Source organism: Myxine glutinosa, chromosome 1 (assembly GCF_964187855.1).
Source record: "Myxine glutinosa chromosome 1, kmMyxGlut1.1, whole genome shotgun sequence".
Taxonomy (NCBI): domain Eukaryota; kingdom Metazoa; phylum Chordata; class Myxini; order Myxiniformes; family Myxinidae; genus Myxine; species Myxine glutinosa.
Window position 1 is genome coordinate 71,987,171 of NC_136261.1, and position 20,508 is coordinate 72,007,678.

A 20,508-nucleotide genomic window follows, 5' to 3' on the forward strand; every position below is an offset into this window, starting at 1 on the left:
TGGAGATGGGAGAAACCTCCAGAAGGACAACCATCACTGCAACACTCCACCGATATGGGCTTTATGGCAGAGTGGCCAGAAGGAAGCCTCTCCTCAGTGAAAGACACATGAAAGCCCACTTGGAGTTTGCAAAAATAACACCTAAATGACTCTCAGACTGTGAGAAACAAGATTCTGTGGGATTAAGATTAAGGTTAACACCAGGGACCGCGGAAGACCGAACGGATTTACTGGAGGCGACGATCATACACGGATTTTGCTATCAACCGCACGGGAGAAAGAAGGGAAGAGGAAGAAGCGGGAGCGCTTACATATGGTGAACCGACGGCAGCTCCAATCCTGCAGGGAATTACCGAACTCGAACAAACACAAGATTTAATGTACAAAAATAATGATTTATTTGACGGAACCCGAAACAATGAAACGCCACAATGAATAAATAAAGAGCCTAAATTAGGATCCCACACACCTCACTTCAAATACGCCACACGGGAATGAATTGCAAAAATAACTGTCCATCGTGTACGTGTGAAATGTGATGCGTCTTAACTGTCTGTCGTTCAATGCGGCCTCGTCCGGCTCGAAGCTCCGGGTCGATCGCACACGAGGCCCCAGCACCACTCCAAGCTCCAGATGCACGGCTCCAAGCACCGAGCACCGCTCCAAGCACCACGACGATGGCGAACCAACGACCACCAGAACCCCTCAGGACCAAGAAGGGAAGTGCAGAGACAAGAGACCAGCGAGGAAGCCCAAAGCGAGGAGAGACAAAATGTCATGCCGCCGTTCTTTTTTAACCTTTGGTGGTGACGTCAGCCTTGGCGCGCCACCAACCAGTCCCTTCCATCTTCCTGCCGTCCACCGAACCTTCTCCCGCCTTCCCTCCAATGAACCACCTCCTCCTCTGTTGCGTCTTCGCCCCTCCCGCCCTGATTGGCTGGAGGTTCGCCCCTTTCGTGCCAACCAATCACCGGTTCCTTGTGGCGTGGTTGTAGCTCGTGTCACGCGATGTTCTAGGCCAGCCGGAGGTGTGGCCGGGGGCGGCCATCCGGCATTGCCCCGATCTGGCTTCCTGCCCGTTTTCCAAAGTCGTTGTGGTAAGGGAGGGGAATTAATTAATGTGTGCACTAAAGGACCTGTCTAAGTGTTTATAGGTGTGCGTTGCCATAAGGGACAAAGGAATGATTACCAGGTCTGACACACAAGGGGTGTTATCTTATTCCCTACACTATTTAACACCCGAACATCCTGGTATGTTCACAGGTATACACTTCCCCGACAAACCGCCTAAAACACAGAAATTACAGGGTAGATTCCCTATCACGACAGTCGGATACCTACCTATGCAGATCTATCTGGCTCTAGATATTCCTCTACCCAAATTCATAACATTATATAGACAGGTGTGTGCCTTTCCAAATCATGTCCAATCAATTGAATTTACCACAGGTGGACTCCAATCAAGGTGTAGAAACATCTCAAAGATGATCAAGAGAAATGGGAGGCACCTGAGCTAAATTTCAAGTGCCATAACAAAGGGTCTGAATGTCAATGTGATATTTCAGTTTTTTCTTTTTAATAAATTTGCAAAACTTTCTAAAATTCTGTTTTCACTTTGTCATTATGGGGTATTGAGTGTAGATTGATGAGGGAAAAAATGAATTTAAACGATTTCAGCATAAGTCTGCAACATAACAAAATGTGAAAAAAGTGAAGGGGTCTGAATACTTTCTGAATGCACTGTAGACACTTAGATAGGTCCCTTAGTGCACCACGTTAATTAAATCCCCTCCCTTACAATAAAACAAACCGGAAAGACAAGCAGGAAGCGGCCACGTACAACGCCGGCATGGTCATCAAACATCTTGCAAGGCAGGCAATAGCCACACCCAGGGAACGTGTGATTGGAAGGGACAAAAGCTTCCCCGTGATTGGTGAAAGGAAGATAAAGGAGCGGCGCACTTATTGGCCACCGACCGTGGACACCTCGGCCAATCAGTGCGGAGGGCGTGAACATTCGGCCAATCAGTGCGGAAGGCGCAAAACGACGACTTACAAGTAGGTCGCTAGTTGGAGGACAAGCGCGGGTGACGTGAGAGGCTGGAAAGACCAAAAAGAAGGAAGGTACAGATTCGTAACGCGTCAGGGTTGACGTCAACCCACGGGGTACAAAATTGTTCGTTGGCGGGCTTCGGTGTTCGCTTCAGTGTGTTCAGTCATCGTCTTCCCTGGTCGTCTTCCCTGTGTTCTTCCCTGTTCGGTCGTGGTCTTCTTCCCTGCATTCCTCCCGGCGTTCTTCCCTCATGGTTCGTCGTCTTCCCTGGTTTCTTCTTTGTGCCCATGGCGCTTTGAGCGCGGCTTGGAGCGAGGCTTGGTGCTACAAACCACGGGACCTCGTGTGCTACCGACGAGCGGGGCGAGTGGGACGCTCGGGGCCTAGCAGAGCGGGAGCGAGGCGGACGGAGGCCTGCTTCGCGCGAGCGCCGGAGCCTGGGCGATTCCTGACGGACGCATCCAGCCAGACTGAGATAAGCTTGCACCCACGAATGCACAACACGACAGTTTTTATTTATTTAATTCATTCCCCTGTGCTGTTGTTGAAGTGAGTTGTGGGGACGTCCCGATTTAGGACATTTATTTACCGGCGCGTTATTCTCCTGTCCCGCTATTTATTGTAAATAAATCCTTGTGTTATTTTCTTTTCTATTCAAAATCCTGTGTTCGTGTGAGTTCATTCCCTGCAGGATCGAGGGCTGCCGTCCGGGCGTCAGGTAAGCGCTTGCCGCTTCTTCGTCTTCCTTCGCCCCCCCGTGCTTTTATAGTTGAATCCACATTGATCGTCACCTCCATTTAAGTCCGTTTGTGCCATCCGTGATCCTACGGTATTAGCCGAGGGTATTCGCGCGACAATATTGTATGCTTTACTGCAAAACAATTCTGCACAGCTTTGCAATCGGGTCATTACCCTCGCAGGAGGAGAGTTTGTCTGTTTGTTACTTGGCAAAAAAACCCATTTTTTTTGCAAGTATGTTGATCCCTCCAGTATGTGTGTTTGTTACTTGGCAAATGTTGTTTTTTTTTTTTTTGCGAGTATGTTGATCACTCCGGTTTGTGTGTGTGTGTGTGTGTGTGTGTGTGTGTGTGTGTGTGTGTGTGTGTGTGTGTGTGTGTGTGTGTGTGTGTGTGTGTGTGTGTGTGTGTGTGTGTGTGTGTGTGTGTGTGTGTGTGTGTGTGTTTTTTTGTGTGTTTGTCTGTCCGCTCACTTATACTTGCCTACAGGTCACAATTTTAAACTGATCTTCACGAAACTTCACCAAATGGTAGAGTTCGTGGTCCGACAAAATCCTATATGTATTTGAGGTCAAAAGGTCATAATGTCAACCACTTTTTTCAAATTTCTAAAATCCTCCATTTTAATCCGATTGACTTGAAATTTGAATAGGATTTACATATCAGCTAACTGAATTCAACCACCAACTATTTTTGAGATCAGTAGAAAAAATTGAGACATGGCTGGTTGTAAAGAACTCTCCATGGGGAATAAAATATGTTAATGATGTCATAGGTGCCTCCATTATGACGTCATAATTCCACAAGTACAAAACTTTATCCGATCAAAATGAAATTTATTGAGCGTCATCTAGGGATAAATTGGTGGGGAAAAAAATAAATGATGACGTCATCGGTCACGTGGTTCGGCCGCCATGTTTGTTTTTCACACAAAAGCCTTAAAAACCACTGAAAACACATCCTGGCGAGGGTCTGCAATCTCCGATTGCTCTTTTTTGTTGATTCACGTTTTGATCCTACTGGTGGTTTGAATTAAACTGTCATTCTGCGAATGCCAGTAGGGGGAGCCGTATCTCTTTGCGCACAGTTCTCGGATGAGGATCCGAGACCGGATCTTCAGTTTGTGTTTTATGTGGGGATGATGAAGATCCCATGGTTGAAAAGGTCAGGCCTTTTTGATTGTTACATAACTCTCGAGCCTGCTTTATGAAAAAGGTGCAGGGATCAAGAACCAGGAACAAATAGAATGCCATGAGTTGTACATTGCTACAGTGTATGTACAAGTGAACCGACTCGAAATCTGGTGGTAAAATCTTCAATTGCTGCTCGAAGAATAAGATGCAAAGCAATTTAAATTGCTCATGTTACTGAGTTTTTTGGTTTAGAAACCGTCGCCAAACTTTCCAACCAGTTTAGAAAAAAAGGTTTATAAAAAGATGGTTTCGTTCGACATTGACCTCATAGCTGTAGAAAGTAATTGCAGAGATCTGTTGGAGACAAAACTTGTAAAGTGATCTCATTGCCCGGTCTTGTCGGAACCTGCACATTATTATCGCCTGATGGACGTACTTTTAATATGACCCTACTGCAAAGCCGCAATGAGCCGGCGGAGCCAAAGCCTCTTGCCACTATTTCACCCATTACTATGGCATTAGTAGGTTAGGTAGTTGGTAGTAGGTAGGTGTAGTAGGTACCGTACCTGGTAAGACTTGGTAAAAGAGAAGAGCAGACAGTCCTCCCCAATACCTACACACAATAAATGTCACAAGAAGCTTAAGGAAGTAACTATACGATGTGCTAGCTCAGGGCCTATTTTAAGAAATTTTATAAGCTTTTTTGAAATATTTTTTTCAAATGCTCGAATCTCATTGGTTCCGGTGTTTGGTGAAGATTTTCGTTGAAGATAACCAGGGCCCGTGCGGGCCCGGGAACGAGGTTGGTCTTAAAGTATTTTAATTACAAATTAGAGGTGCAGAAGATTGTGAATCAAAAAAAGATAGGTGAAACAAACTCCTATTGAACTTTTTCGCAATTTTTTATGCATACTTCCGCATCCGCAAGATGGCGGCGTCCATGGAGCGATTTGGTGCATCATAGCTTCGAAATTCTCAAAGGATCCAGCAAAATCTGGCTTTTCAACATAATACGTACGCGTTCATTCACAACACCGGCTTCGCCGGCTATGAAGTCAACTTAATATCCTTCACTGGTCCATCCCAGATCATCAAAAACACAAGGGATGTAAATGTGATTCGAGTTGAGACCACATCTACCACATTCCTTTTGGTATGTGTAAGAGGCAATTTGCCCAAATTTAGATATTTTATTAATCCCCAAAAGGGAAATTTCTTACAAAAACAAGATTTTTCAAGTATATTGGTCGGTCTTGTGCGTTATTACTTGGTGAATGTTTTTTTTTTTTTTACAAGTACGAGTATGCTGATCACTCCGGTTTGTGTGTGTGTGTGTGTCTGTCTGTCCGCTCGCTTATACTTGCCTACAGGTCACAATTTTAAACCGATCTTCACGAAACTTCACCAAATGGTAGAGTTCGTGGTCTGACAAAATCCTATATATTTTTGAGGTCAAAAGGTCAAAAGGTCAAAATAGGCCAAAGGTCAACCACTTTTCTTCAAATTTCTAAAACCCTCAATTTCCATCCGATTGACTTGAAATTTGAATGGGATTTACACATCAGCTAACCTTTAGTTGCATTGGGGGGGGGGGGAGGGTGGGGCAGGGGAGGGGAAGGGTAAGAGGGAGGGGAGGGGAGGGGAGAGAGGGGAGATATACGCTCCAATGAGTGCCATTCTAGTTTCTTCAAGCACTGATTTGCAGTCAATGGATTTTTACCATATGTCTCGAACACCAGATTTCAAAGCTGTCCATCTTCTTCCTTTCTTTCTTTTTCACTGTCCATGAATCACATCCATATATTGCAACTGGAAATACCAGAGCATTCCCCATCCTCCTCTTGGTTTTATTGTCACTTCTTTGTCTTTCCAGATCCTTGTCAATCCTGACATTGGTGTTCTCCCCAATGTTAACAATATATTACTTGCTCCTCTATGTTCTCCACTCACTTCAATCTTAGATCCCAGGGGGATGAAACTATTTCCATATGATCATCTCCCAATATAAACACATCCATTTTCTCAATTGACAACATTTAAGTCTTTTTTTAGGTTTAAATGAAGACCGGCTTTTTCAATTTCGTTCTTCACTGTCTGAAGCAGTTTCATCAAATCCTCTTTACTTTCTGTTAAAAGAGTGGTATTATCAGTATACCTTAGGTTGTTGATACATCTTCCTTCAACCCTGACTACAGCCTCAATGTCATCCAAGTTAGATTTTTCATCAAAATTATTATAGCCACAAATTAATCAGTCAATTCCAACCGATGATAATGGCCTAATATATATACTGGAGCAAGTGTTTGTGATTATGTATATATGGATGCATGTATGTATGTATGTCCACTCTTCACCAATTGGTTGGACAGCTGACCTGACACCACCCAAAATTGTAACCTGAAATACATCACTCAAGGTACCCAGAGGACCCAAAAGACCTAAATGACCCCGAGGACCTAAAAAAAACACCAAGGACCCAAAAGACCATGAATACCCAAATGACCCAAATGACCAAAAGGACCCAAAAGAACCAAAATACCCTGAGGACCTAAACAAACCCAAAGACACAAAATACCCTGAAGACCCCAAAGACCCTTAAAGACCCCAAATACCCTGAAGCTTGAGAAGACCCCAAGGACCCACAAGACCATGAGGACCCAAATGACCCAAACGACCACAAGGACACAAAATACCCAAAAGGCCCTGAGGACCCAAACAATCCCAAAGACACAAATACCCTGAAGACCCCAAAGACCCCGAATACCAAAAATACCTAAAAAACCTTCAGAGGACACAAAAGACCCTGAGGACCCAAAATACCCCGGGGACACAAAAGACCCCAAGGCCACAAAAGACCCAGAGGACCAAACATATTGTAAGGCCGAGGCTTCAGACTTTGGCATGCTCACTAGGCTGTACCGTCGATAAACTATTCCAACCCGTCATTTTTTGACGACCTTTTCTACAGGTATTTATTACAATAATATTAACTCGGGGGCAGACAGGGTGGTCTCGGAGCATGCATACTCACCTCAGCTGTTTAGACTGGGTTTGAATCGTGACCCAGCTATAAACTGTCATGCTGATCTTATGTAGAAGAAAATCTGGATGCAATCGGCCAAGAACTGCAGGAGGAGTGGCGTGACTGACTGACACACACACACACACACACACACACACACACACACACACACACACACACACACACACACACACACACACACACACACACACACACACACACACACACACAAACAAACACGCACACACCGGTCCGTGAATTACAGTAAGGATACATTAACTCAAGCACATCTTGCCTTAAATATAATATATCTACCACCCAGCATGTGCTCCACATTTATCACTGAATCAAACTCTCATTCAAATACTCAAACTCTTCTTTATAAGATATTTATTAGATGCTGCACTGTCTCCTAGCAACCATTGAAAATGGTTTAAAAAATATTTTTAATCATGTATTCACATAAATGTTTCATTCGTAATGCTTTTACTAAGTATGGTGATTCTATATATTAAACATTTAATAATGTTAAAGCCTGGTGTTGGCTTAGCCGTTAGGGTGCCGGTTTGGGATACCTAAGATCCTGGGTTCGAATCCCGGTCGATCGCTGAATTAACGACCAGGGGGGTTGACTCAGCCTGTTTCATCCTTCCGAGGTTGGCAAATCGAGTACCAGCTTGCTGGGATGAATGATCCCGGTGAGTACCCCAGCTTAGAATAGGTATACTGTATCCCTGCAGATTGTAAGAGGCAACTAAGGGTTGGCATCAGGAAGGGCATCTGGCTATAAAAAAAACATTGCCTCAAAAAGGGATCCATGAGGTCATGGAGACTACAAGGCTACCCCTGCTCTAGCGGTGAAAAATGGCCTTAAAACGATCATTCATTCTATTCATTCATACATTTAATAATATTTGAATGGATATTTTTTACCTTCCCTATCTCTGGAGGACATCAGTTGTTGTTGTTGTTGTTGTTGTTGTTGTTGTTATTTGTTGTTGTTGTTGTATAGCCCCGGACAGTTCTCTTGAACAAGCCCATGGCATGGAGACAGCCCATCAATCTCACAGGAACGACCGAGAGATCCAACACATCCAGGATGGTGTACCCCACCTTCATGAAGTCAGGGCTATGACAGACAGAGACAGAGTAAGAGGGAAAGAGAGAGTACGAGAGAAAGAGAGAGAGAGGGAGAGGGAAGGGCCAGTCCATGGGGACTGATAGGCTCTGTGCCCGTGACCAGTGACCATGTCAAATCCGGCAACAAGGAAGAATGGGGGAAGGTTTGGTTCCTGACTTGTGTTGGGAAGGAGGAGAGTACAACAACCACAAAGGCGCGTCACCGATACTTGTCCAGCTGTTGTTTGGTTATGCTGTGAATACATTAAACAAATGGAGAAGACAATCACGTTTGTTGCTATAACAAGTTTCATTCCCCCTCGTGCTGGTGCCCTGCATGGGCTCTCAACGAACGTTCAGCCGTTTTTTAAAGAACTTGAAGTCCTTATAGTATAATCCGACACAGTGTAATACCCCAACCACCTCGAGTGGAGGGAGACAGGTAATGAACAAAAGCGAGGAGAGTGGAACACGTCTTCGAGACTTCATGCGAGGATTGATCACAGAAAACATTCTACCTGGGAATGCGTGGTGGTTCACCATTAAAGGTAAGGTTATCCCTCGGAGTGCAGGGAGCACGGGGCGGATCCAGGAATTTCAAGACGGGGGGTGCATGAAACTATAGCGCTTGGGGGGGGGGTAAGGGGGGTGTGTGGGGGTCCTCCCCCAGGAAATTTTAAAAAATTGATCGTCAGAAACGGCATTTCGTGCGTTCTTGGGAGTTTCTGCAGTTCCTTGTGTTCTTCCCTGGTCCAACAGTTCAGCAGATTCGCACCGCCTGCACCCTCATCCTGGATCGAAGAGGGGGGTGGGGGTGTGCGCACCCCCTGCACCCCCCCTGGATCCGCCCCTGGAGCAGGTGCTGTTTCATTAAATAAATCTTATAAACAAAGGGTTTCAGTGAAATCTCCAAAAGGGAAACCACTTCATTGAAGGGTTGAATCTGCTTTTCAGACCGTACATTGTCTTTGTGTTGAGTTTTCTTCTGACATTGTCTTTATTACCTCCGCTACCAAAGGTGGATGGAGGTTATGTTTTCACCCCTGTCTGTTTGTCTGTCTGTTTGTTTGTGAACAAGATATCTCAAAAAGTTGGGGACGGATTCGGACGAAATTGGGCAGAGATTTGGCGTATGTGACAAGGACGAAATGATTAGATTTTGGTGAAGATTCCGAATCGGATCCGGCTATTAGAATTTTTAAAGTGATTCTTCACCATTGGAAGATTGGGCTAAAGCGATACACGGCAGGATATCTCAAAAAGTTGTGGACGGATTTGGACGAAACTTGGTGGACCGATTGGGTATCTGATAAGGAAGAATCGATTCGATTTTGGTGAAGATCTGAATATGGATTCGGATATGAGAATTATTTAATTTTAAAGTGATTCTTCACCATTGAGTGATATGGCCAACCAGACGGAGTTCTGCTCGCTACTGAATGCCGTTCTAGTATTGCGTTTACAATCACCTGTGCTTCTTGTCCAACTGAAATTGTTCATAAACCTTGTCCTTGAGTAGTGACCTTCACCGACAGTCTAATCTGGGGCATTAATTTCACGATCCTTGTTTCATCCTGGACTCCTGGATTTATCCCACACCATTTTTCAGGCATAAATTGTATCCTAAGGTCCATGAGTTATAGTACATTGAACAAGATCTTTCACGGCGTTGTTTCTTATTTTTCAAAACACGTCACAAACTTTTAAAAGCTCATAAATCATTCTGCTTGGCATGTTGGCCAACCGTTGCTGTGGTGTTAAATTAACCCCAAATGCGTTAAATTCGAATGCAGCCTGCTGCCACTGGTCGCGTTAGGATTGGGAGCGTGGATGTGCAACTGATGCAGTCCCTCTGCAGCCTGAAGGATAAATTAAGAATTTCTTCATGTTGGGATCTTTAACGTCCCCCAACTCACGGTGGCAGATGGGACGTCCGTCTATCGTCCATCCGAGCAACGTCACATACATTGATGAATCACCCTGACTGTGAAACACTAGAATGACATTTTATAGCTGGGTCGGGATTCCAACCCAGGCTGGACAGCTTAGAGGCGAGTGTGCACACCTCTCGGGCATCTTTCCAGCCTATAATCAAATAGAATAACCTTTTAAAAATAGTTTTCCCTTTTAAAATCATGAAATTAAGGTTTTCACATCTTACTATAATTCACCAAATGTCCGTCCGTCTGTCTGTCTGTCTGTTCCCAGGTACCGCAAAAACGGCTGAACCAAACGCAACGATATTTTGGGTGGGTAATCCTCGGACCCCCTGGAGTAAAATAGGCTATTGTGGCGGGCACAAGGGGCAATAATTCCGCGCACCAGTGGGTGGCGCGAGCGTCCAGGCGGGGAACGAAAGCGCATGCCCCGCCTTTCGACCGATCGGCCACGCCCGGGGACAAGGCATGGCCTCGGGACATATATGCGGGCTCTAAGCTCGAGCCCGCCCAGTGCTGAAGTGTGAGCTTTGAATAAAGACTCTTGTTTGTACCAATGCGTTGTGGCCTACCTCTCTGGCAATCGAGCCGTGTGTGCACAGCACCACACTGGTGACCCCGATTGGTTCAGCCGTTGCTGACCGCCGAACGCGCCATAGCTACCAACGCCATCGCCGTCAAACTCCCTGAGTTTTGGGAAGCGCAAGCCGACGTTTGGTTTGTGCAGGCCGAAGCTCAATTTCAGCTCCGAGGCATCACGGCGGACGAGACCCGGTACTACCACGTGGTCGCCGCCCTCGGGCCCGGCACTGCCACCCGAGTAGTGTCCATCCTTCGGCGCCCGCCGGGCGACCACAAGTACGAGGCGCTCAAACGTCTCCTCCTAGCCACGTTCGGGCTCACGGAGATCGAACGGGCCGACCGCCTCCTGGACCTTCCCGCCCTCGGCGACACACGACCATCCGTCCGGATGGATTTCATGCTGTCGCTGCTTGGAGACCAGCGCTCGGATTTCTTGTTCCGCGCACTTTTCCTACGCCAGCTACCTGCACAGGTGTGCCTCGCGCTGGCCGGTTCCAACATCACGGAACCCCGCGCCCTGGCCGGAAAGGCTGACAGGTATTTCGCGGCCTGCGACACGCGGTCGGTGTACGGTGCTGCCATAGTGGCTCCCGGTGCGGAGGCTCCAGCGCCCCCTGCTTCCGTCATGGCCGCTGCTACGCCCCGCCCACTACCGCCGCCGCCACCACCACTGCCGCCGACATGGCCGCCGCGGGGGCCACCGCCGCAAACCTGGTGCTACTACCATGCCAGGTTCGGCCGCAAGGCAAAAACGTGCCGCCCGCCGTGTTCTTTTGACAGGTCGGGAAACGACCGGCGCTCACTTGCGGCCATGAGCGTCGACCAATCCGGCAGCCTCCTGTTCATCACGGACACCTTGTCTGGGCGCCGTTTTCTTTGCGACACAGGAGCGAAGGTAAGCGTCCTCCACGCCTCCACGTCCGACAAGCAAGCCGCGGGCCGGGGCCCCGCTTTGCTTGCCGCCAACGGTACACCCATCCGCACATTCGGGAAGCGTTGCCTCTCACTGCGGTTCGGAGGGCAGCGCTTTCAATGGTCGTTCGTGACCGCCAGCGTGCCAATGGCCCTGCTGGGCGCAGACTTCCTATGTGCGCATGGGCTGTTGGTCGACGTGAAGCGCAGACGGCTTGTCCAGGCCGAAACCTTCAGCTCGCTCGCTTGTTCACTGAGCGGCTCGTTGAGCGGCTCACTGAGCGGCTCACCGAGCGGCTTGCCAAGCGGCTTGCTGGAAGGTTCCGTCCCAGCGAGTTTAGTTTGCACGCTTCCGGCAGCGGACGACTTTACCCGTCTCCGAGCCAGTTTCCCGGCCCTCACGCGGCCCACCTTCTCAGCGGTGGCCGTTAAACATGGGGTGGAGCACCATATACCCATGGTCGGGCCGCCGGTCTACGCCCGGGCACGCCGACTCGAACCCACGAAGCTCACCGTGGCGAAAGCGGAGTTCGCCATGCTGGAGCGGCTGGGGATCGTACGGCGCTCCAACAGCGCTTGGGCTTCTCCTCTGCACATTGTGCCGAAGCCCGGCGGGGGATGGCGGCCGTGCGGGGACTACCGCCGGCTCAATGATGCCACCACCCCCGACCGCTACCCGGTCCCGCATATCCAGGACTTTTCCGCCCGGTTGGCAAACACGACCGTGTTTTCCAAGGTGGACCTCATCCGGGGCTACCACCAGGTCCCCGTCCAACCGGACAATGTCCCGAAGACGGCCGTCATCACCCCTTTCGGCCTCTTCGAGTTCCTGCGAATGCCTTTCGGGTTGAAGAATGCGGCCCAGGCGTTCCAACGGCTTATGGACAGCGTCTTGCGTGACTTACCTTTCCTCTTTGTCTACCTGGACGACATCCTAGTCGCGAGCGCGTCCCGGGAGGAGCACCTGCTCCACCTCCGCACGCTTTTCGAATGCCTGGGCCAGCATGGCCTAATCATCAACCCCGCCAAGTGCCGTTTCGGCGTCGCCACCATCGACTTCTTGGGGCACCGCATCACCAGGCACGGGGCCGTCCCTTTACCGGCCAAGGTGGAGGCGGTCAGGGATTTCCCGTGACCCCGCACGATCAAGGGGCTCCAGGAGTTCCTGGGCATGGTAAATTTTTACCACCGCTTCGTGCCCCATGTCGCCCAGCTCCTCCGCCCCCTGCACGAGGCCCTCCGGGGCAAGCCGGGCAAAGGTGACATCGCCTGGTCGGAGCCGATGGCCGCGGCATTTGCGGGCGCAAAGCTGGCCCTGGCCAACGCCACCATGCTGGCGCACCCGGCGCCCGATGCGCCGATCGCCCTCACCACCGATGCGTCGGACTATGCGGTGGGTGCGGTGCACGAGCAGTGGGTGCGTGGTGCTTGGCAACCGCTGGCGTTTTTTAGCCGGCAGCTTCGCCCGCACAAACGCCGCTGCAGCACCTTCGACCGCGAGCTACTCGGGCTCCACCTGGCGGTTCGACACTTCCGCCATCTGCTGGAGGGCCGCCCGTTCACGGCTTTCGTCGACCACAAGCCCCTTGTGTTCGCGATGGCCAAGGTCGCCGAGCCATGGTCGGCATGGCAGCAGCGACACCTCTCTGCCGTGTCCGAGTATACGACGGACATCCGTCACGTGGTGGGTCAAGACAACCCGGTGGCGGATTGCCTTTCCCGGTCCGTCGCGCACGCATTCCACCTCGGGATCGACTATGCCCGGATGGCAGAGAACCAGACTGCCGAACCCGGCGTCCAGGCCTTGCGGACCGCCGTCATGGGCCTCCGCGTCACTGAGGTGCCGTTCGACGCCGCGGGCGCGGCCCTCCTGTGCGACGTCTCCCTCGGCCGGCCTCGCCCCATCGTGCCCGCTGGCTGGCAGCGCCCAATGTTCGACGCCATCCACGGCCTGTCCCACCCGGGCACGAAGGCCTCCCAGAAGCTCGTCGTGGCGAAGTTCGTCTGGCATGGCCTCAGGAAGGACGTCCGCCACTGGGACAGGACGTGCCTCGCGTGCCAGCGCGCAAAGGTCCATGGCCACACCCAGGCCCCGTTGGCACCGTTTGCGGTGCCCGAGCGTCGGTTCGACCACGTGCACGTCGACTTGGTGGGACCTCTGCCCCCCTCGCGGGGGGTCACCCACCTCCTCACCATGGTGGACCGCACCACACGGTGGCCGGAGGCCGTGCCATTGGCGGCGACGTCTGCGGCTGATGTGGCGCAAGCCTTCATCGCCACTTGGGTTGCCCGGTTCGGTGCCCCCTCGGACATCTCGTCCGACCGCGGGCCCCAGTTCACCTCGGAGCTCTGGGCCATGGTGGCGCAAGGGCTCGGCGTAAAACTACACCGCACAACGGCCTACCACCCACAGGCCAGTGGCCTGTGCGAGCGCTTCCATCGCTCGATGAAGGCCGCGCTCCGGGCCAGCCTCCGCGACGGCAGCTGGGCCGACAGGCTCCCCTAGGTCCTGCTCGGCCTCAGGATGGCGCCCAAGGACGACCTGCGCGCGTCCTCGGCGGAACTGGTCTTCGGGCAACCACTGCGGGTACCGGGCGAATTTATCCCCGACTCCACGGCTCCTTTGTCCGCGGCACAACAGCGCTCCGCCCTTCAGGAGATCGCCCGGAGGTTCGCCCCGGTGCCGACGGCACACCACGGTTGCCCGTCCTCCCATGTCGCCCCGGAGCTTCGCACGGCGGAGTACGTCTTCGTCCGGCACGAAGCCCACCGGGCACCGCTACGGCCCCCGTACGACGGGCCCTTCCGCGTGCTGGAGACCAGGGACAAATATTTCACCATCGACATCGGCGGTGCCCCGGATCGCATCTCCGTGGACCGCCTCAAGCGGCCCACCTCGATCTGGACCACACCCCGCAAGCAGCTCTGCCTCCGTGTCGAGGCCGCCCCCTGGCCGTCGGACCCCCGGCACCCCCCAGCCCCGCTGTCCCGCTACCCCCCAGCCCTGCACCCATCGCCAGGGGGCGTTTCGGCCGGGTCATCCGGCTTCCCCACAAACTCACCCTTCAGGTGCGCGGGAATTCTGGGGGGGCGCATGTGGCGGGCACAAGGGGCAATAATTCCGCGCACCAGTGGGTGGCGCGAGCGTCCAGGCGGGGAACGAAAGCGCATGCCCCGTCTTTCGACCGATCGGCCACGCCCGGGGACAAGGCGTGGCCTCGGGACATATATGCGGGCTCTAAGCTCGAGCCCGCCCAGTGCTGAAGTGCGAGCTTTGAATAAAGACTCTTGTTTGTACCAACGCGTTGTGGCCTACCTCTCTGGCAATCGAGTCGTGTGTGCACAGCACCACACTATATTGTTTTTCCAAGTTTTCCAATTTTCCAGTTTTTCCAAACACGATGGAATAATATTTACCGATATGAACAGTGATGCGGCTTTTGTTGAAATTCTACGTACCAGGAGAGAGTAGATCGACTCCTGACTAACTCTTCCGATAGAAACGTGCGGCTCCGAAGTAACATGGCAGCGTGTGCAAAGCGACTGAGAAACAGGTGTAGCGGCCGCTTCCTTGTTACAGATTCGGCGCGTACTCTTCACACATAAACGTGCGGCTGAGAAAGACGCCCGCTTGGAGGTTGCAAAAAAGCACTTAAAGGACTCTCAGACTGTGAGAAACAAGATTTGATGGGCTTTCATGTGTCTTTCACTGAGGTGAGGCTTCCGTCTGGCCACTCTGCCAACCAGCCCAGATCGGTGGAGTGTTGCAGTGATGGTTGTCCTTCTGGAAGTTTCTCCCATCTCCACACAGGATCTCTGGAGCTCAGCCAGAGTGACCATCGGGTTCTTGGTCACCTCTCTTACCAAGGCCCTTCTCCCCTGATTGCTCACTTTGGCCGGGCGGCCAGCTCTAGGAAGAGTCCTGGTTGTTCCACACTTCTTCCATTTAAGAATTATGGAGTCTACTGTGCTCTTGGGAACCTTCAATGCAGCAGAATTTTTTTTGTCGGCTTCCCCAGATCTGTGCCTCGACACAATCCTGTCTCTGAGCTCTGCAGGCAGTTCCTTCGACCTCATGGCTTGTTTTTTGCTCTGATATGCATTGTCAGCTGTGATACCTTATATAGACAGGTTTGTGCCTTTCCAAATCATGTCCAATCAATTGAATGTACCACAGGTGGACTCCAATCAAGGTGTAGAAACATCTCAAAGATGATCAAGAGAAATGGGAGGCACCTGAGCTAAATTTCAAGCGTCATAGCAAAGGGTATGAATACTTATGTTAATGTGATATTTCAGTTTGTTCTTTTTAATAATTTGCAAAACTTTCTGAAATCCTGTTTTCTCTTTGTCATTATGGGGTATTGAGTGTAGATTGATGAGGGAAAAATGAATTTAAACGATTTCAGCATGAGGCTGCAACATAACAAAATGTGAAAAAAGTGAAGGGGTCTGAATACTTTCTGAATGCACTGTATATCTACCATACTCTTTCTGCTGCAACTGCCTTTCTCAGGAGACCACTACAGGCACTATATGCACAGGGGTTAGCAAGGTAGCCTAGAGGTACATATACTCACGTCAAAGCTGTGTAGCCTGGGTTTGAATCCCGACCCAGCTATAAACTGTCATCCCGCTGTTTGACAGACAGGGTGATTCATCAGTGATTGTGCTATCCCTCGGATGGATGTTAACCTGGGCGTCCCATCTGCCAGAATTAACGGTGTCCTTCGCGAAGAGTATACGAGCCATCGCCAGGACCCTGAACAAATTCCAAATTCCTGTCCTAACCTGCAGAGAGTACCTGCATCAGCGACACAACCACACCCTCAGGTAATGATGCTGCAGCCTTGTGCTTTTTATTTCTTTTTCTTTTTTGTATACAAGATCGAGGTTCGTGTAAGAGCTAACATTGATCAGTAAAAAAGACAAACTGACACATAAAACATATGATAAAGGGAACAGGAGACAAGATGGAGAGCAGGGACATGGGGAGATCTGTGGGAGGGGGAGTGCTTGGGGAGAGGAGGCATGGGAAGGGGGGGGGGGGGGTGCGAGAGCTATAAAACACATTGACACTGCTAGGACTTCCAGGAAAGAAGTCGGTATTTCAAAAAAGTGGATCTGGGGTGAATTAACAGGGCTAGAAAAGATCAAGGTTTTGGAAGAGGGAAGATAAGAGATGGTGGTGAACAGCTGTTTTAAAGACCTGGAGGGAGGAGTGGGATTGAAGAGAGTGAGGGAGTTTGTTCCAGAGGTGGGATAAAAGAGGAATGAAAGAGTGAAGGTGAATAGAGAGTCTTGATTTTGGCAGTTTAACCATAAGACCGTGGCAGGCAGATCTTGTGCGACCTGAAGGAATATTTGGTGGACAGAGCCCAGAGAGAGCTGGGGGGGGGCAAGGCCGGAGAGGAGTCGGTAGAAGACAGAAAGACCACCAACCTGCCTATCGTGAGTGAGTGAAAGGCCCTCGGAGATAGCTTCATCGCGGGAGATTCCAATGCGTCTGAAAACTTTGGTTTCAACAGCGTGAAGACGAGCTAGGTGTGACGCAGGAGCACCGGCCTGGAGGGGAGAACAGCTGATCATCGGTCAATTGGAATCCTCCTCTTGCTGATCATCGGTCAATTGGAATCCCCCTTCTTGCTGGTCGTCGGTAGATTGGAATCCCCCTTCTTGCTGGTCATCGGTCAATTGGAATCCCCCTTTTTGCTGGTCATTGGTCAATTGGAGTCCCCCTCTTGCTGGTCATCGGTCAATTGGAATCCCCCTTCTTGCTGGTCATCATAGTTTAGTTATCTCAGTCGTAAATGTCAGAGTAAGCATGAGGTAATATAATCGTGATATTAAATATGCGTCACTTTATGTGTAGACAGAAGTTGTCTGCCCTCCCTAATGTGTGTGCCTAAAAACTGCCATCCCTTTGAACCCTTATTTAATGTTCTACCCTCTATAATTTGTCTTTTATGTGCTTTTTAGCATTTGGATGGGTTGTCAGCCAGTAGTTTAGGTGGGAAAAGCCTGACTTTCCCCCACCATCCTGACTGCTCCACCCCTCTGAGGAAGGGTTTTCCCCACCCCCAGACTGCATTTTGGGCCAATTGTGAGTGAGTGGGAAGGGGTGTGGTGCGGCACAGCAGAATATGGGGGCTAAAGACCTTAAAAACATGGGCAGCCCGGGGGAAGGAGGGAAATGCCTGAGATCCATCCTGTGAAGGGCTGTGGTACACAGCATAGCTGTGTGCTAGAGCCACACCAACAGCCAGGCAGGCACACATCTCCTCCTCCTCTCAAGCACATAGGTTGTGCGCTGACCGGGTCTGCTGAAAAGACGCATCCGGCCTGCAGCCCTGCATCGGTTCTTGCTGTGTCCTGCCGATCACAACAGGGGTATTTCTGTGTTGTCACCTTTCTCTGTTGTCTATCTCACGTGGTATGACTGGGGTCCTACGATAAATAATTAAGGAATCCTCCAATCGTTTGTTGGCGTTGTGCCACAGTCTCATTCGTGGGTAATGCCTTTTGTTTGCATCATAAATATTGTTACGGATCTCGGCCGTCGGCGCTCCCCTTATCAAGGGGGGGGGGGGGATTAATAATCCCCTAGTCTATTTATCTGGCCGACCCGAGTCCTGGGGGTTATACGCTCCTTCCGGTCAGTATTAGGTAGGGTGATTGGTCAATTTAGTCCCAAATACCTAATTACTAACCCAACCGTAAAGCAGGGAAATAACTCGCGCCTGAACCACGGCTATTGGTGGAAACGCCAAGCGGATAGCGAGCCGCGATCCGGGCCGTTAACAGGGACTAAACCCGATTCTAAGCGGTTTCCAATCGTGCCATGCTTACCCAATGGAAGAAAGGACAGATGCGATCAGATGGAGAGGAAACCAGAAGGTAGGAAGAACAAAGATGGGTTTATTAACAAATATACAAGAGAAGAGGAAACGAAAGGATGTACAGGAAAGGAAGAGGAGAAGAAGCAGCACACAGGGCAGTCTTAAAACAGTCTTACTCTAATACCCCAGACAAACATACACACTCACACGGGGATTGTAGTTGGTGGATGGTCAGGTAGAGGGTCCGGTGATGGGGTGCAGGCTCCAGGTGAGGCTCCCGTCCAGCGGGGGCTGGTGTCCTGCGTACGTAATATTTGTACGGTCGTGCTAAACGCACCCTCTCCAATGTTCTCTAATACAAGCGCGCTCTTCTTCAACAAGTCTCGTACAAGTTCATTGAAATGCGCTCTCTCCCATCCGAGTCCTCTCACAAAGGTGCGCTCCGTATCAGACCCGTTACAACCAGCGCTCTCATCAAATGTCCAAGTTCGTGTGCGCAGTCCTTTTTACCGCCGACCTTCCACTCGAGTGCTTCGCGAGAGTACTTCTTTCATGAGCGCCACTGAATAAGTTCTGTGAAAGGGCTTTGCGTTCGTGCTTATATAACGGGAGCAAAGATCGCTCCGCGCGCCTCAAAACCACGCCCGTCGACGATCTCACCTCAGCTCTGGTTGGCTGGTGAGGGCTTACCGGCCACGCCTTTGACAGCTGGTTGACATGCCACACCTTCTTCTTGGCGTTCCACCCCCTTTTCTCGGGCCTAACCGCATGGCTTATGGCAGCGTTTGGGCGAGCTTCAGCTCAAGGCAGCGAACGCTGCTGGCAGAGCGCGTAATGGCGTCGCTTGGAGAGGGAGGTCGCAAAATGGACGGAATGAACCTACTCTTATTTGATCGATGCAACGCAGATTCAACTATTGGAAACACGGCCTTATCTAAAACACATACTAATGAAATAACTGAAGTCCTATGGTGGCCTACGTGTTGCTTGTGGACTAACTAGGGGTGCTACCTTTAACCTTTTAATAATGGGATATTTACATGTAAGGGTTCTGAAACCGTAACACTGCACCCTCCCTTTTTCCAGGTTCGGCCCGAACCGAAACAAAAGGGACTATCTTTTAAATTAATGTGACACTTAGGTGTGGTTACCCTCTACTTTTAACCTCACCCTGAGTGCGACAGTTTTAACACTAGATATGTCCCACCTGCTGCGTTGCATCCTACCTAACTGACTCACGTCCACAATTAACCGAATTACGGAATGGTCTTCAAACTAAACATTTAGCCAGTGGGGAGCATTATTTACAAGACACTAATTATTTACACTGTCACCCAGGACCTGTCTTTTGTGGGAAAAAGAGAAGATGTTTTGAGAAGGGGAAATTGCCATTGCCATGCACTGCACCGATACACCATACCCATATGCACCAATATGCACCAAGTTGCACCATAGTAAACAAAAAAATGCACCAACAAGCACCATAAAAGCACCATCCATGCAAAAGGCACAAAACACATTTCAAAAATAATAAATGGTGTCTTCTTCTTCTCTTCTCTGCTGGGCCGATGTTTCTGGCTGTCTTCTTGCTTGATGTTATTTATTTAATAAAAAGGGCACACACCGTGTCCGCTTTTTATTATATTATTTATATGGTCAGCAGGGCCAACTCAAGTGGTCCACTGCTGGGCATAGATGCCACTTTAAAACACAGTGGTCCGCAAGCCAGATACCGCTGGCAACAATGGTCGGTCCCAGCAGAGGGGCCAGGCCACAGAACGGGTGGTCTATAAGTGGTGCCAGGCCACAGAACGTGTGGTCCATATGGTGCATCAGTGCAGGCAGGAGGCAGCAAGGGTGCGGGCGCACAACTGCGGACACCTGCACACTCCCCTCGGGCACAAAAGAACATGCTCCATGAGTGGGGAAGGAAGACAAAGAAGATTAGCGGGGGCAAGGGCGCAAGGGTACACATCAAAACAAGGCAATGTAAGATCAGGGGCGTGGGAGAGCGAGCCGAGAAAGCTCGTCCCTAACGTTCGTCACCCCCCATGTCACCTACCCTACCCTTGCCCCTCCCCGTATTTACACAATCTACAACTTTACAAATTTGTCGCTAACGTCTTGTCTTTCCCATCCCCTCTAATTCCACATTCGTCATCAATCCCTCCTAA

General features: G+C 50.4%; 2 protein-coding genes across 8 annotated transcripts in view; one reads left to right on the forward strand and one right to left on the reverse strand.

The window, feature by feature from the left end:
* The window catches only part of LOC137425077 (CD276 antigen homolog), a 48,258-nt gene extending 40,936 nt beyond the window's left edge, over positions 1-7,322 (reverse strand). Inside the window, exon 1 of the mRNA XM_078773321.1 lies at positions 6,955-7,322. Coding sequence (XP_078629447.1) covers positions 6,955-7,004 — 50 coding nt within the window. The 5' untranslated portion in view covers positions 7,005-7,322. The remainder of the gene's footprint in view (positions 1-6,954) is intronic.
* The window catches only part of LOC137425091 (uncharacterized), an 891,893-nt gene that overhangs the window by 7,807 nt on the left and 863,578 nt on the right, over positions 1-20,508 (forward strand). For 2 of the 7 annotated variants that reach the window (XM_078773288.1, XM_068113137.2), the window contains exons 1-2: positions 8,383-8,612; positions 16,211-16,328. The exons of 1 other annotated variant lie outside the window; for it this stretch is intronic. In XM_078773288.1, the coding sequence (XP_078629414.1) occupies positions 8,510-8,612; positions 16,211-16,328 (221 nt within the window). In that variant the 5' untranslated portion in view covers positions 8,383-8,509. Of the gene's footprint in view, positions 1-2,198; positions 2,772-8,382; positions 8,613-16,142; positions 16,329-20,508 lie in introns of those variants that run through there. 4 more of the 7 variants (XM_068113162.2, XM_078773308.1, XM_068113184.2 and 1 more) reach the window with 4 other exon arrangements.